Source organism: Protomyctophum parallelum (genome assembly GCF_964188405.1).
Source record: "Protomyctophum parallelum genome assembly, chromosome: 7".
Taxonomy (NCBI): domain Eukaryota; kingdom Metazoa; phylum Chordata; class Actinopteri; order Myctophiformes; family Myctophidae; genus Protomyctophum; species Protomyctophum parallelum.
Genome location: NC_139705.1, coordinates 41,866,719 through 41,883,759, shown reverse-complemented (window position 1 = coordinate 41,883,759; position 17,041 = coordinate 41,866,719). Strand labels below are relative to the sequence as shown.

The 17,041-nt window shown below is 41.8% G+C and overlaps 1 protein-coding gene across 1 annotated transcript in view; it reads right to left on the bottom strand.

Annotated features, from left to right (window-relative positions):
• LOC310862112 (uncharacterized protein) overlaps positions 1–667 on the bottom strand; it is a gene marked incomplete at both ends in the record, with an annotated part of 4,690 nt that extends 4,023 nt beyond the window's left edge. Inside the window, one exon of the mRNA XM_083769848.1 lies at positions 585–667. Coding sequence (XP_083625974.1) covers positions 585–667 — 83 coding nt within the window. The remainder of the gene's footprint in view (positions 1–584) is intronic.
• Positions 668–17,041: the final 16,374 nt, after the last annotated feature.

The following is a 17,041-nucleotide window of genomic DNA, read 5'->3' as shown; positions in this document are numbered from 1 at the left end:
AAACTGAGAAGTTCATCGCAATATATTTGCCAGGCCTTGTTTTGGAAAACAACCCGAGCTGACATTATCCTTCTTATCTAGCTGACAGACAAAGACACAGAGTGCCAATGGAAAGTCAGGCTGAAACAGTGTCAAGCACTGTCTTGTAAAAAAGAAAAAGGACACTTAACATTTTGAACACTCAGAATACATTCTGAGGCCTGTCAAAAACAGTAGTACAGTGGTTCTCGACCTTTTCACGCCGCGACATCCAAAATAATCATGTGAACTCATGGGGACCTCCACCTTGCTAAGCACTTAGAATTGTAGGAGTTGAGGATTACATTTTGTTTAATCTCTCAAGACAGATTCAAAGCTCCGCAACGTGTTGTGAGCTTGTAGATCTGCTATTTTCAAACATTTTATAGCACTTTACCCTTTGGTACTTTAAATATGTTTTTGTGCTAATACTTTTGTACTTTAACTCAAGTAACATTTTGAACATAGGCCTTTTACTTGTAACAGTTTCTATATTATATATTGTTAATTGTTACTTTAACTTCTTGTAAACTATCTGAGTACTTCTTCCACTCTTCACCTCTCACAGCCTCTGCACAATTCCCATTTCTGCCAGTATAGCCATTTTATCGGCGTCTAGGCTGCATCGTCTGCCCTTGAATTGAACCATGATGAGTGCTCACCAGTGCTCACCAGTGAACCACATGAGATCAAAGACATTAATATGTCCTTAACTATAGCGGTGTTGATGATCCGATGTCAATAAAGAGGTGTTGAGGCGGTAAAGTTCCTGACCACTAAAGGATAAATCAGGGCTTAAAAGGGTTTCTTCATCTCTTTGGTCTGAACTAGGCTTTAGGTTACTTCACTGCTGTTGGACCACTTAGATACCACGGATCAGTGGTTCTCAAAGTGGGGTGCGCACCTGTGCGGGGATCCCCAGGGGTCCTTCCGGGGGTTCCACGGATGTCCACAGCATAAAAACCTAATAGCATCACAATCATTCATAACCACTTAACTATTTTTTATACTTTGGATATTCAAAATATATAAGATATACAAGCTCATGGATATTTTTGAAAAATCTAAATATATTTAGATTTATCAAATCTTTGAATACATATATTTTTAAATCTAACATTTTTAACTCAAATCTTTGCTTTCGGAGGTCATGGGGCATGCTGGTCAGTTGCCTGGCATCGAACACATAATCGATATCTCCCCAAATATGCTGTTGTGTGTCAATCGTTCCCCTTATCTAACCATCTCTGCTTCGTGCCTCAGACAAGCAAAAAGAAAAGGCTATTAAGTAAACAAATCACATTAGTTAGTAAAATACGGAACTGCATCCCTCAAAGCCAGTCTCAAAACAGCACCTGGTATAAAGCCCAATTTATGCTGCATCGCATGACGGTGTCGCACAATGAAAATAGCTGCTATATGCTATTTTGGATGCGCAACACCGTCCTGAGACGAAGTCTGAATCTGGCTTTAAGGTGGACACATTACGTTATGGACAGAACAGGAGAGCAGAAAGAAGAACAAAAAAGGAAGAAAGAAACAGCCAAAAAATTCCTCAGATAAAGCTGGGAGAAAAGGAGCTGTCATGAATGTGATCATTGTTTCCTTCTCTTTGGTGTTTCACATCATAAAGCTGCAGGAATGTAGCTGCATCATGTTGGAGCTTTGACTCAATCCATTCAGACTCTTTGTTGTGCAGTCATTCAGATCGTACACTACACACACGTACACATACACACACACACACACGTACCGTATACACTCAGTGTATGTAGTAGTGAATACACTCACACACTCAGCTATCAGTCATCTACTACAGTTCCGATAGCCATGATCAACAGCAAGGCCATTCAGTTACCTGACTGCACACTCCCTGCAAGTCGTGTGATTCTCTCTCTCTCTCTCTCTCTCTCTCTCTCTCTCTCTCTCTCTCTCTCCCTCTCCCTCTCCCTCTCCCTCTCCCTCTCTCTCTCTCTCTCTCCCTCTCTCTCTCTCTCCCTCTCCCTCTGCCTCTCCCTCTCCCTCTCCCTCTCTCTCCCTCTCCCTCTCCCTCTCCCTCTCTCTCTCTCTCTCTCTCTCTCTCTCTCTCTCTCTCTCTCTCTCTCTCTCCCTCTCCCTCTCCCTCTCCCTCTCCCTCTCCCTCTCTCTCTCTCTCTCTCTCTCTCTCTCTCTCTCTCTCTCTCTCTCTCTCTCTCTCTCTCCTGTATGTTATCTCTCAGTGAACGGAGCAGAACGTCTCTATCTTGTCCAGTGATGATGGATGCATGAGCTCAGATCTGTACAGATCTGATCTGCCCTGGGTGTCAAACGCTCTCTCACTGTATGTGTGTCACATCATGTCACCTCCAGTCCACATTGGAAGATAGGACACCATATGAATCACATTTATCTGACACCTGTGTCTGCTTTATCTGCTTTCCTTCATTTAATCTTGTCGCCCCAAAATGATGTAGTGCAGTCAGTGGTACGTTCTCATAACTTTTCTGGATCAGGGCCTACTTGACAATTCTCACACAGCCCACCCATCTGGACTTTACAAACGTACAAATACTTCTCTCTGCGATCATGTTCCTTCTTTGTGCATATTTTCTGAAAGCTTACAAACTGGACATTGCATATCTACAAAGTGTAACATACTTGTGTTCTGAACATACAAATGTATATGTTCAAAAAAGCACCTTTGTCAAGACAAGTATATATAATGCACAGTACACAGTGGCTGCTATGTTGTTATGTTTTTAAATAGCTAAGAGACCCAAAATCCTGTAAATAAGAGACCCTTCGGTTGTACCATTTGTAGCAAAAGCTTGTAAATATCTAAGACCCACACAGAAGAAAACCCTTTACCTGTACTTTTTGTGGCAAAACTCTCAAAACTTTATTTCTTTAACTGCCTTGACCTCCTTAACACCCCCACTCCCTCTTCTTCCATTTCTTTGTTTTTCTTGGAAAAATGACATGATTGGAACTACACCCAAAAACTAATTTCACACACTTTTTAACCTGTAAAACTGTGATCTGACAATAATAAAAATTCAGATTCTGAAAGATAGTATAAATGGGCCTTAACTCAGGCCTTTGCCCCGAACTTGCACTTTGAAAGTCGCTCTGGAGAAGAGTGTCTACTAAATGGTTTGACTGTCAATCGATATGCAACTGCTGGACGCAATAAAGGAACCGCAAGAGTCACACTGACGGGAACACATGTCCTCCAGAGCCATATCTAAGGCTCTGATGTCCTCGCTTCTCACACATGATGGGGAGAAAAATGGAGGCCATGCGGCATGCAGCAAAAAAAGGCACTACGGGGAATAATTCTCCTGTGTTTATGGAAAGTGCCTGGAGTGCACTGGAGACGCGGTGTCTCCTTTGAATCTGATGAGGAGTTTAGATCCGACCTGCAGCTACTGAGTTGGATCAAACAGCTGCCAGTATGAAAAGGATTGCCATATCCCCTGTACACCTCCAGGCTGTGTGCCCCCCCCCCCCCCTCCCCTTACATGCACCTCTTTGGTTGGAAACATTTTTTCATAATTGCCTTTAATTCTATGTTAGGTATCCACTACGCCTCTATTAAGGGTAAAGCTAAAGCTAAGGATACATTTCAACCTTACTTATATGTGCTTTCATTCATTCAAAGGGAGAGACTATCATTGATCCGACGTAAAGAATACAAAACCCGCATGATGGTAGGTGTCATCAGTGCTATTTTTCCGTTGCCGTCGGGCAGAAACCTCTTATCTCCATACTTTTTGTGTTTTCTTTTGTAAATTAACGCCCTACTTCATCACACTATAATGTCGCACAAAAGTATCAAAAGTAGCAGATGTACTAAGCTTGAAACGTGGCATGAAGCGACACATTTTGAGCTTGTACATCGATCTGCTCCTTTTGCTATTTTTGAATTTGAATCCTGCAAAGTAACTGTTTTGTCATATGAGGTTTACACCAGACAAAGACGTTTTTGATATTCCAATTATTCCCCATCAGCATACTGCAGCGAAATCCCCTTCATTTATTATAACATTGCATAATTAAGCGGTTTATGTAATCAGAAGGCTTGGGAAAATAAACATTTGGTTAGATTCCTTAATTACCTTGAGTAGGGAATTCCCAATATGACATAGTTAGCTCATTGTTATCTGGGTCTTTCATCAAGCGGCAGGTGATGCTTCTTAGTCACGTTTTTTTCTTCATTTTCTCCCCCCATCCCAGACAGTTCCGACCAATCTGTAGGAGTTGTCTGACTATGCCAGACTACTCTGTGTTCTCTTCGCAAATGAGTCTAACTCAAGCCCCCAGAAGGGCTGTCCAACATTGAAGCTGCCACTACCTACTGGCCAAAAGTGGAACTGCAGCACGTTCATGGAGTGACGTCATGTGCGTAAAGTGCGTCAACCCTGACCTCAAATTTGAGGTATGCTCTCAACTTCCGCTAGCTTGAGCCATTGAGTTATACTTCCGGCAGTCTTCCGGGTGCTACAAAACGTCACTGAGCAACATCCATTGAAATGAATAGCAGGTGGCGGGGCTGTCGCTCTCGGTCCTCACTCTATCCTTTATAATTCTATGGGCTAACTCGATGTGCATAAGTGTTGTCCCAGATCCTCAGAAGGTGGCATACCTGTTTCCTGTTCCTGTTAATTTCCCCCTAGCTTTGCTTGATTGGCTCTCCAGCAGGTTTGAAGTGGAATATGACAGATACGTTTCTGGCTTTAATCACACACCAACGGGCCTCCAAACAATGCACAGAACACACAGCGGATTCTCTTGGGGCACAATTTACCTACCGGTACCTTTTTCACTGACGAAAAACTAAGCTATGATGACTAAAAACTATGACTAAATAATAGTAAATATATATCCTATTCAAAGGAAAGCACACAAGTTCAATTTATTTTATCAGGTAAACTGGTGTTAACTATGTTAACTTGAAATACAATGCAAGCTAAGGAAACTCCCTCTGACATGTACTGAATACTGATTAGAGAAAAGAATGACCCAGAGTTGCTTATCATGGTTCGTAAATTAAAATATTGATTGATTGATTGATTGATTGATTGACATTTAAACAAATACTAAAAAGAAGATTGCACGTTTGAGAATTATTTAAAATAATGCATTACAATTTACTATAATGTCTACCGTAGACACTCTGTCAATGCAGGTTATTGGTAGACAATCCCTATGCAAGCTTCACATGGGCTCTTTAAAACTCCTGTCAGGTAAAGTTCATTTCTCCCTCTGTCAAATGTCATTTCTTCGTATTTCTAGTTTATTTAAATACTGTCATGCAAATGTGTCCAGTGCATTGCCTACTGCAGGCCTGGTAGACTAGATTTAGAAAACATTTTGATGCTCTTTCTACTGAAATGATCGATTATTTATATTATTATAGAGAAATCCCGTCATTTAACATGCATCTCTATGGGAGAACTGCTAACGCTGCTAACGTGCCTATTGGACAAGGACGGGTTGGGGTGGGGAAGGAGTAGGGACTAATGCCACTTTATCCTTTTACTAGCAAAAACAGCATGAAGCTAGCTGTTGTATGATGTGAAGACAGCTAAGTGAATATGTTATTGTCACGATATCTGTCTGTTGTACACTTTTATTATGTAGTCATGTCCTAGTGTTTCCTGTTTTCCCTAGTTACTGTTTCCTGTGTTGTCTCACATCCCTGTGATTACTAGTTTTCTCCACCTGTGTCCTGTTAGTCTCCCAGCCTATCCCAGTGTTGATTGTTAGTTCTTCTCACCTGTGTATTGTTTTCCCTGTGTCTACTTAAACCCTCAGTTCCTTGTGTTCCCTGCTAGTGTAGTTTATGTTATGGTGTGTCCAGCCCATGTATGGCCTGTGTTGGTAAATAAATCTTAATTTAAACTTCATCTGCCTGCCTTCCTGTGTGGTTCTGCACTCTTCCTGCACATGAAATGCAGACCAGCCTCTCGTCTGCACCGTTTGGCCAGAAAGGGAAGTTATTTTCACTGGAAGAAAAATACTTAGTTACTCCACTGCGCCCTCTACCAATATTGCCAAGAGAAAACCTCATAGACAAGATTTCTTCCCAAAAATAATCTCTGTAAAATGCCTTGGATAAAGGTGCTATACCTGTATAAATGCACCATTTACAGCTATAGCCAGATGTATGGAGGATGCCGATGACAACACTGGAGGGCTCATCCGAGGATGAACTAGAGGCCAGGAGGGCTCTATATCTCTATCCATGAGTTCCAAAGTTTGACCCATCACTTACACAACTGATGAAGTTAAGTAGAAGGCGGCTCAAGGTAGGAACTTTCTTTTTCCCTGCTGCTTGTGTTGTATGCATGCTGTGTATACTAATGTGATTCAAGCTGTACTATTGCTGTAATTTTGGGACCCAATGACTGGTTGGCAATGAAACATGTCCAGTGACTGTTTCTTGATGTGAATCTAGAGAGTGTGTCTGTTGTGTTGTACAGTAAAGTACAGTATGTGTACTGTACTGTATGTGGCTCTTTGCCACTTCAGATAGCACATGTTGCTACTTCCTTTAAAGTTCCAGCTAGGGTTTTGGCTCTGACATAACAGCCATACATTTATTGGTCCACTGGTGTGGATCTACATTATGTGTGTTGTGACTGGTGTTGAAGGTTGAGTTGTGACACAGCGGCTATTGGTTCAGTGCCTTGTTGGCAATTTGGCAAAACATGTACTGTGTAGGCATATTCTTCTTTCTTTCTTTCTTTCTTTCTTTCTTTCTTTCTTTTCACACTCACACTCACACTCACACTCACACTCACACTCACTCTTTCTCTGGTATTGATATTCTGGTATTGAATTGAATTCCATGATACTGTTTGGCTTTCAAAGACTTGTGGCCATGCAGGACTGACACAGCCCATGGGCAGGCCACCCACCCAGCCTGGCGAAGACCTGCACTCAGAGGAGCGCGTCTCTTCTAGTTGGATTGTTCTTCAGGTGTGAAGGCTCATCAATGGTGACAGCACAGGGCAGGTTGCGTGCCACTCTCTCAGTTATGGCTGTGGTATAGAGATCTATTGAAGTGTAAATGTTATGGATAGGCCTGGCTTCAACAGCTAAGGCTGCTTAAAGTGGCAGCAGCAGAACTAAGAGGTGTCATGAACAATAATAATAATTGACTTTGGCGTGTGCATGCTTGTGCATGCGTTTGTGCGTGCGTGCGTGCGTGCATGCGTGCGCCTGGATGATGGCAGACTGGGCGAGCACTGGCGCTTTGGCATGGGGGGTCAGATCAACATATGGAATGAATTCTGTAATGGCCATATATGGAGCGTGTCTTGAGTTTGATCAGATCAACATAAGGAATGTCAGAACAGTTCAGTTCCATATATGGAGATCTAAGGGTGGCAGCGGGGGCAGTGTCTTGAGTGTACAGGATTTGATGAGGGCCCAGGTAGGGCCGGGCCTTAAGTTTCGGGCCTGTTGAGAACTCTAGTTTTCGTCGGCTGCGGGCGTGGTTGCACTAATAACTTTGGGGCGGGCCCGTCTAGAGTTTAAATGGACAGGTATCAGTCAAAAGGGAGACATCGAAGAGGAAGGACGGGTGGGGAGGGATCAACATATGGAAGGTCAGCTCCATATATGGAGATGGAGGCGTGATGCAGCAATAATTTGCTAATGTGCTAAACGTGAGACTAGTCGGGTGAGATGAGCTGTATTTGGCAGAGCAGTGTCAGCTGAGCTGCAGTTCACTGTGATTGGTCTATGGACTCTATAGACAAATATGTGCAGGCTGCCGTGGGCGTAATCATAGCTGCAATGTCACATTAAAGGTAGGGTAAGTGATTTTTTTTTGGTTAAAACAAAAAGTTTTTTGTTAAAATGTTAAATCATATATTCTGATAGTAATCATTGCTATAGAGTGTTTGTTCAATAGCAGGGGTCTCCCTAGGCTCTTTACTAAACAGAAAATACATTTTCAGGTAGGTGACAAACTTTCACCCAATGAGGAGAGAGTAGCTTTTTATGAGCTTAATTTGATAGTGTTCCAGTTCCAATTTTGTCTGCTCATTTCTTTGTCATCACTTACAATTCCACTTGTTTAATCCATATCCTGCAGACTCTGTTCTCTATCGTGATTGGATGCAATTGGTATCCCAGTTTCAGATTCAGTTTCTGTAAATGCATTTTGTGTTTAATAAAAAGCCTACAGGGCACAACTCGTCAATAGCAGGGGGGACAGACGAAAGCAGGTTGTCTTTATCATTCCATGGGTGCTTCGGGCCCTGAGCACCGTCTATAGCAGGGGGGACAGACGAAAGCAGGTTGTCTTTATCATTCCATGGGGGACAGACGAAAGCAGGTTGTCTTTATCATTCCATGGGGGACAGACGAAAGCAGGTTGTCTTTATCATTCCATGGGGGACAGACGAAAGCAGGTTGTCTTTATCATTCCATGGGGGACAGACGAAAGCAGGTTGTCTTTATCATTCCATGGGGGACAGACGAAAGCAGGTTGTCTTTATCATTCCATGGGGGACAGACGAAAGCAGGTTGTCTTTATCATTCCATGGGGGACAGACGAAAGCAGGTTGTCTTTATCATTCCATGGGGGACAGACGAAAGCAGGTTGTCTTTATCATTCCATGGGTGCTTCAGGCCCTGAGCACCCGTGTTGAATGCCAACGCACCCACGGGGAAATGATAGGACTGCTCATATGCACCATGCAGCCAGGCAGTTAATGTGTTATAATACACGTACACATCATGCTGATGTTCCCACACCTATTTCTGAACAGATTTCTGCCCTTAGAGAGAGAGAGAGAGAGAGAGAGAGAGAGACTGCAGGCTCGGGCTACTGTTGAACTTGAAGTCTATATCCCCTAATAAACAATTTTGCTGAATCTTACTGTCGCAAGTCGATGATGTCATTAATTTTGCCAATGTGTGGTACTGTGGTTCCACATGTGTGGATCACACATGGAAATATGACATCATCGTCATAAACTATTGTCATGCCTAAGTATGTTATGTTACATATAGATAGTACAGTTATACAACAAAAATAACAAGGTTTTGTCCCCAGGTACGTATATAATTTAATATACACACGGCTGCACATGACTGAGGCATCTTTTTTGCAGTGGAATTATGGCAATTAAGTGGACCAACAGGGCGGTGACCAGGGAGCGGACTTGGGGTGGTTGACGTAGCGGCTGCTCCCGGTCCCATGATTTTATTTTTTATATATTTGTGAAGATATTTTTGGGGCTTTTTGGTGTTTTTGTTTGACAGTGCACAGCAAGCCGACAGGACATGGGGCCGAGAGATGGGGAGTGACCATAGAGTATTAAAAGGATAGAGACTGATCTGGCGCAAAGCTCCGCCCCCCCCCCCCCCCCCCCGCTCCGCCCCCCCCCCCCCCCCGCTATTCATGTCAGTGGAAGTTGCTCAGTGGCGTTTTGAAGCACCCTTTTGATGCCAAGGATCCCCAAATTGGCCACAGACCCCCATATGAAAATGTTTGTGGGCCCCCTGGAAACCCCCAAGGACCCTTGGGATTCCCCTGAAAACCAATGCTGTATGTGTCCAACCAAATTGGTTAATGCGGTTTCCAAAAATGTCATGATCGCTGTCCGTGGTGCTGAACTCATAAGTGTGTGTGTGTGTGTGTGTGTGTGTGTGTGTGTGTGTGTGTGTGTGCGATGTCGTGCACAATTTGTGCAGTGGAGGCAGGCATGCATTGTTGTCTATATTTTGTGGTAGTTTGACCGCTTTACCTAATCAAACTACTTTAAATAAAGTCTAAACAGTATAATAATTTTCTAATAGGGTCTATGTGTTTTATGTTTTGAACTTTATCGCAGCATGTGTTTGTGGTCAAGCGATTTAACAAGTATAGGAATTCCTAACAGTATAAGAATTTTGTGAACCTGGCTTGTCCACTTTGTATGGGTCTTCTTACTGTAGGTCCATTGAGGTACCATACAACAGTCAATTGCAGCGTCTACGTATAGTCTATGGCTATAGTGCCAGGCCATAAAAAATCCTTCAAGGCCTTCAAATAAACACTGAGGATTTCATTTTTAATTCATACCGTTATAACTATCAGTGAATATTGTAATTATTGGTATTGTAAATACCAATAATTACAATATTACAAATATTTCTACAACTCCTGAGTAAAACGTTTGTATACACATGCTCAGCACTGGACTAATCAAAGTCACTTGGCAAATTGTAGATTGGGTGTAAGTGGGAATTCAAAATCTCAGTGAATGACACTGGTGTCTAAAAACCTAGACAAGAAAGAGTGCGGCAAAGGGCAAAACAATGGGACTCTGGGCTTGTTAAGTTGTTTGGGTGGGGCATCAAGGCCACTGCAGTGGCCTTAGGCCATACTGTACATTTTTGTTCCAAAAGATAATGCAATACAATGCACAGAATAAGAGGGTATTAGTCTACTCTTTCCACTTATCTCTATAATGTCCCGCCCAGCTCACACTAGGTTATGTATTCATTCTGTTTCATGTGATTCATCCATCATTTACTGTTTTATTTTGGACAAAACTAATCTCTAACTTTCTGCCCTTGTGTGTTTCCCTTGTGTGTGACTGTCTACCTCGCCCTGATTACTGGCCACCTGTGCCTCGTCATCATTAACCTGACCAAAGACAATACAATAGAAAACCAAGACAGGCCATCTTTCCATTGTTTATCTGTATCTGTATGTAGGTTGTGAGTCTATTAATTCCGATGGTGTACTGAATGGGGTGAGGAGTAGCATGCATGTAACATTTCGTACGCTACAGTGGCACTGCACTGTGGGATGGGATCTAGTTAACTTAAGGATCTTTGACCTGGCGCTGACGTCTAGCCCTCGGTTTGAGATGGACTTGTATAGTTGTAGTCATTTCCATCTGTGGAAAAATTCAGAGAAACATTTAAAAAAAAATGCAAATATTCTAAATCAGTGATTCTGAGACTTTTTCATTTCACAGACCCCAGTTTGATATGCATTAGGCCAATTAAAGGTCCCCCATTTGATACAAATGTTTACCCCAGAGGACACCAATCTACACTGCAAAATCCTCAGTGTCTATTTACTGTAACTATGAGAGTTACCGACCCATAAGGATCCTTTTTCTGTCCAAAAGTCTGTGCTTGGCCCGGTTTCATTAATATAAGGAAGCCCACAGTCCGTATTTCAAAAGTCAAAAATATATTCAATACCGTCTTTGTCGGGTGGAAACCTCAAATCTGTGCCGTGTTGCAAGCTTGTTGATCTGCTATTTCTGATACGTTTGTGTGATGCTTTATAAAGTAGGGCGTTAAAAAAACACAAAAGGTTATAATATGGAGATAAGAGGTTTCTGCCCGACGTCAACGATATTAAAAAGAATGTACCTCCCTAGTGTCTTTGTACCCAGTGTCAAGCATTCCAGACTTAATTCCTTTCATCTATACTTTACTGTTTCCCAACCAGGGATCTGGGTAGGTACCCCCCTGGGCGCGCGCCACAGATCACAGGGGAGGCGGGAGACCTTTTTTATTTTTTACATGTCGCACAAAATGATAACTAATTTTCCTAATCATTACATAGCTAACTCCCACATGTAATATTATATAATGTAACATTGTGATGAAGTACAGTAGCTGTTACATTTTACCACATGAAAACTAGCACCCCTATTCTGGTCATAATTATACATGTGTTATTTAGAGAGAGAGAGAGAGAGAGAGAGAGAGATGATAAACACTTTCAAATAATTATTTTTGCAGATGTGCAAGCTTGCATGCAATGGATAAAGTGGTTAAAGTGACTGTGATGCTGCACTGCATTAATGCATTCTGACCTGAGATCAGATTTTAAAAATGTCTTCTACATCCTGACAGTTTTCCATTCTGACCTGAGATCAGATTTTTAAAATGTCTTCTACGTCATCTATTTTTCAATAGCTAAAGCATAACATAATGCTAACACCAAAACGGGTTCCCGCCCAAAATGGGTTAACACATTTAGCTGGGGCCCAGCTGGGGACCTGGCCCCCACTTTGAGAACCCACGCTGTAGACGCCACTGCATGACTATACATCTAAATCAGGCATTAGTGTTCTGTTCACCTCTCCACTACAAAAACATGTTTGGTGCAACGCAGACGAAAAAGGCCCCAGGGTGAGCTGACAGTACATAGCACATTCCTTTCTGCCTGATTTAAAAAGCAATGTCTGATCTTTTTTTTTAATGAATTAACTTGATCACAGAGATGAGCAGGAGGTATCCATGATCAAATAGAAATTCACCATAAAAAGATATATATATAAAAAGGAGCCTTGCCGTATCTATATATGACCATAAAAAGGCCCCCGGTTCAGTGTTATAAGTCTACTCGACTGACATTCTTCTTTTCTGTAATGGTTAGAGGCGTGTGTAATATGATATCATACATACATTACAGAGTGGTGGAGGAACTACTCCACAATGTAGAAATACTATAAATACTACTAAATACTATATTTTTATATTAAAAAATACTGAGTAAAAGTACAAAATCACAATATAAATAAACTAATAAAGTTATATACTGCATGTATAAAAAAGTATTGGCGTCACATTGTAGTTATGCATTATGCAGAATGTACCATTTATTTGGCCATTTCCTTGTGAGGACCAGGGAAATGTTCTTCATGGTGTACACGTGACACACACACGCACACACACACACACACACACACACACACACACACACACACACACACACACACACACACACACACACACACACACGAGAGCTCTGAGCCAGCTGTCTCCATGGAGACGAGGAGGTCTTGTACCGCAGCCAGAGCCTCAAGATGGATATCTCCTCAGAATCCTGGAAACACATGATGATTGTACTGTGATTCAAATGCATCGCAATGAACCAGAGATGTTCAGTCAAAGAGCTCATAGGAATGCTTGTTCCCTCTCCGGCTGCAGCTCACAGACCATACCGTCTGCTTACTGCAGAGCTGCTCACTTCATTGTTTGTGCCAGGCCAGAATGGCCAGCCGGTGGTGGGAATTATTTGTCTTTCTCTCTATTTTTCTTTACTTTACTTTTTTTTTTGTGCCATATATCATGAACAGAATATATGGAATAGCCAAATTGGAATTCCATGTTGCGGGCCCTCTATAGAGTGCACCTTCAAAATCAATTTCACTTCTACCAAAGGAGGCGTCACAAATGTGAACAGTCTCACAGTCTGTCGTACAAACTCCACTGTATTTACCCCCCATAGCTTCCTCGTGTCCTGTCGACTTTACCCAGTGACTGGCACAAGTCTGGGTAGGCAAACCTAGCCTGGCGGAGATCTTTTTTCCATGTTATATATTCCATTTTGTCTGGCTGGCACTTATTTTAGACAAAGCTTTCCAACTGCACATAATGCTTTCAGTTATTTTACTATAGTTTATAAAAGTTGATCGATGGTTTGTCGTTTTTTCTTCATGCTCCTTTGTGAATGTTGGTTCTAATTTCAAAACCAGAGGAATAACCCGAAGGAGTCTCGATGAACCTGCTCTTACAATAGGGTCTGTCTGTGTCAGAAGTGAACCATGGTGGTAACATGTTCCTATTTACTTTGGCTTGGAGCTTATCTACGTACTTCCACCATATTTGAGTTACACGCCGTTTGGGGAGAAGTCATAATTCTGGGTGGCCTCAGAAGATCTCTTGACAATCAATGGCTGGGATATATATATATATATATACAACTAGTTGTGTGTTTGAAGTGGCAGTGCTGGAAACATGTTTTGTTTATTATCTCACGGCAGTTCTATCTTTTCAAATGAAGTGACCCCGTTGTTGTGGAAGGTGAAGTCATGTCATGAGGATTGCATCGGGCTGGGTGTTATTTTTTCTTCTTTTTTTTTTTTTTTTTTTTACCTGACTGAGAGTGAGAAATGTCAACCTCTGACACAGGAAGCTCTCCTCGGTCTCACTGATGAAATATTACAGTCTGTCTGTCATCTCCTGTAAAGGCCCATACTTAACCCTGGCTGCTGAGTTACGTCCCAATCGTTGTGACGAGGCGTCACGTGGCCCCCTCCCTCCTGTTTCGCTGCACACGCTCATTAACGTTCCTCCTTTCACACAGCCAGCCGCTTCTTCAGTCGTGGTCTGTCTGAAGATGCTTTTCTTTTTCTTCTTTATGTAAAAAACATTTACAGAGATTGTTTTTTTTCTGAAGTGAAACTAGCCATGCATAGGCAACCGTAATATAAAAGAAATAATCTGTTATACTCTCTGTTCAAAGTTTTCAAATAAAGTACAAAAATATTGGAATCGGAATATATTAAAGTACCAAAAGTAAATGTGTTATTTTTGTTTCGAAATGTGTCAAAATCCCCCAAAAAGAGAAAAGAAATAGCAGATCTACAAACCAATGTACAAAACAGGGCTTTAGTGTATGTTTTGTATTAATATTAATCTGTATCTATAGTAAATACAGCTGTCACATAATCATAGTGAGTTAAAAAGAAAGAAGAAAAAAAGGTAGCCTACAACATTTGCCTCTGCGATATAGTGGAGTAGAAGTTTTAAAAGTATAAAAAAATGGAAATACAAGTCAAAAGTGTATTTTACTACTGTAAATGTAAATTAGTTACTTTCCACCACTGCATATCTTCCACTGGTTTCAGACTCACTCCTCCAACCCCCTCAGTCCTTTACATGTGGTTGCTGTCAGGCAGAAACCCTGTATCTCCACATTTCAACGTGTTACGACGAAGTGAATGTCCTAATTCATCATACAAGAGTGTCACACAAAACCAGCTTGTATTAGGTTGGCTATCTTCCATACATTTAAATGTTTTTATTTTTTTTAAGAATAACAAAAAAGATATGGTTTTGGGGACATACAAGGTTTCCACCCGACCGCAGCGATGTGCAGGTTTAGCTTCAGGGCTGTGTTTTCAGTGTTTCTCTTCTACTCTGCCTCATTGACTCTAATATGAGCTTCCTGTATGCTATCTCCCAGACTTGTTGCCACAGGAGGGCTTGATGACTCAAAAATGATTTCAAAAGATCCCATGATGAGTTTGCAGAAGTTAATTGGAGTTTATGGGGCTCTGAAACGGCCTTGATTTGTTTTATCCTATACAAGCCTTAAATCAAACACCAAAGCAGACTACAAAAAGAAATCGGCAAATGAAAGACAAACTCCACTGCCGCTCTTGTCTTGTCACAAAAGCCTGTGTTTCACTCATTCACACTCGACTTGTGCATGTGAATTATGCCACCTGGGGGCCCTGGGGCCCTGCTGAGGTGACCCTGTTCTACAGACAAGCAGTCATGCTGTTCTCCCCCATCACATACTGTAGGTTATCATGATTATCTAAAAGTATTGACAATATTGTGCATTTTGTATGCACCACACTGTATGTGCACTACACATTATTGTATAGTGCACATACTGTCTGATGCATGGTCTCTCACAGACATAGTATAGTATTACATACTTGAACATTCCGTAGGAAAGGAATACAAAAGAAAACATGCACATCAAAATAAAAAAATGTGGTGGTGCTGGAAAACAATAATTACAACTTATATTGAGGACTAAAGGACTTTATTACGAAACATTAAAGAAATTACACGTAGCTTGCATATACAGTAGTTAATTAGTTCAGTCAGATATAGTTGAGCGGGTTAATTCATGCTATGCTCAAGGGACATAAATGTATTCGAGGGGTTAATATGCTGCATTACTGTATATAGTGTTTGTAAGACCCACATGTTATACGCTGATGTGGCAGTCAGCTGACCAATTGGGCGGCGTATTCTGTTATTTCTGTTCCCCATGGGGGGTCGTTATTGTATATGCTATCTGCCTGCTCTTTGTGTTTAACGATGATGTTTAATTGTGCCGAGCAGGGAGAAAACTGTGGCAGAACCGAATGCCAAGATAATATATTATATGCACACTTGTATTCTGATTCTATAATAAATATTGGTTAAATCTGTTCATGAGTTATAATGACAGAACTAAAGAACATTCTACCACATAAATGCACACAATCTGTGAGTGTGTCTCTTTGTCTGACTCTCCATGTATCTTGAGTATCGCTTGCCCATTCGACTTCAAACTTGCTCTGAGTTTCGCCAAAGACCGGTCATGTCTGTAGGCCTATCTGTTTGCCAGTTATATGTCCTTTTTTTTGGCCATAATCCTGAAACCAGCACGTTATTTGGGAGTTTGGTTTTGTCATTTTGTACTTTTTACCAGCTGCTGTGTAAGCACAGCTGGTCAATATTCGATCTCCGGTGCTTTCACGCCCGCTTTCTGTACTTGAGAACTATCTTGCTCATTGGCTGCCTTGTGACGTCTCTAGGCGACCTCTAAGCCAATGGGACAGCATTGCAGCCAACAACAACCTTAGAGGCAACAACCCATCGTCTAAACTACTAAACCCATAGTCTAAACCCAACGCCCTAAAACGGTGTGCACACATGCACAGATTGCACACACAAACACGCTCCAAGACTACGTACTTCATCCAACCAACAATCCATCGTCTACACGCCATAATAATTTTGCATGGCTGCATCAGACCTCATCCAGCGTTATAAACAATAAAATCCATGTAGAAATCGTTGTAAGAACAAGATATAAATAATAATCCGGACACCGCCATGTTGCCTCAGAATTCTTACTACCGCGGACCCCCACGCATACTACCGCGGACCCCCACGCCGAACTCCGTGGGGACCCCCACTGTACCCCCACGCGGGCTACCGCGGGACTTCTTTATACCTGCCAAGCCGGTGCGATGCGATATGATGGTGGAGAATGGGCTACCTGAGAATATATGCTAAGAGACCCTTTGGTTGTACCAGTTGTAGCAAAAGCTTGTAAATATCTAAGAGAAAACCCTTTACCTGTACTTTTGTGGTAAAAGCGCTCAAACTTTGTTTCTTTTCCTGCCCCCACCCACCCCCGGTCTTCTGCCCGTTCTTTGTTTTTCTTGAAAAAAGATATATGATGGGAATGAATTTCACCCACTTTCTTACCTTTAAA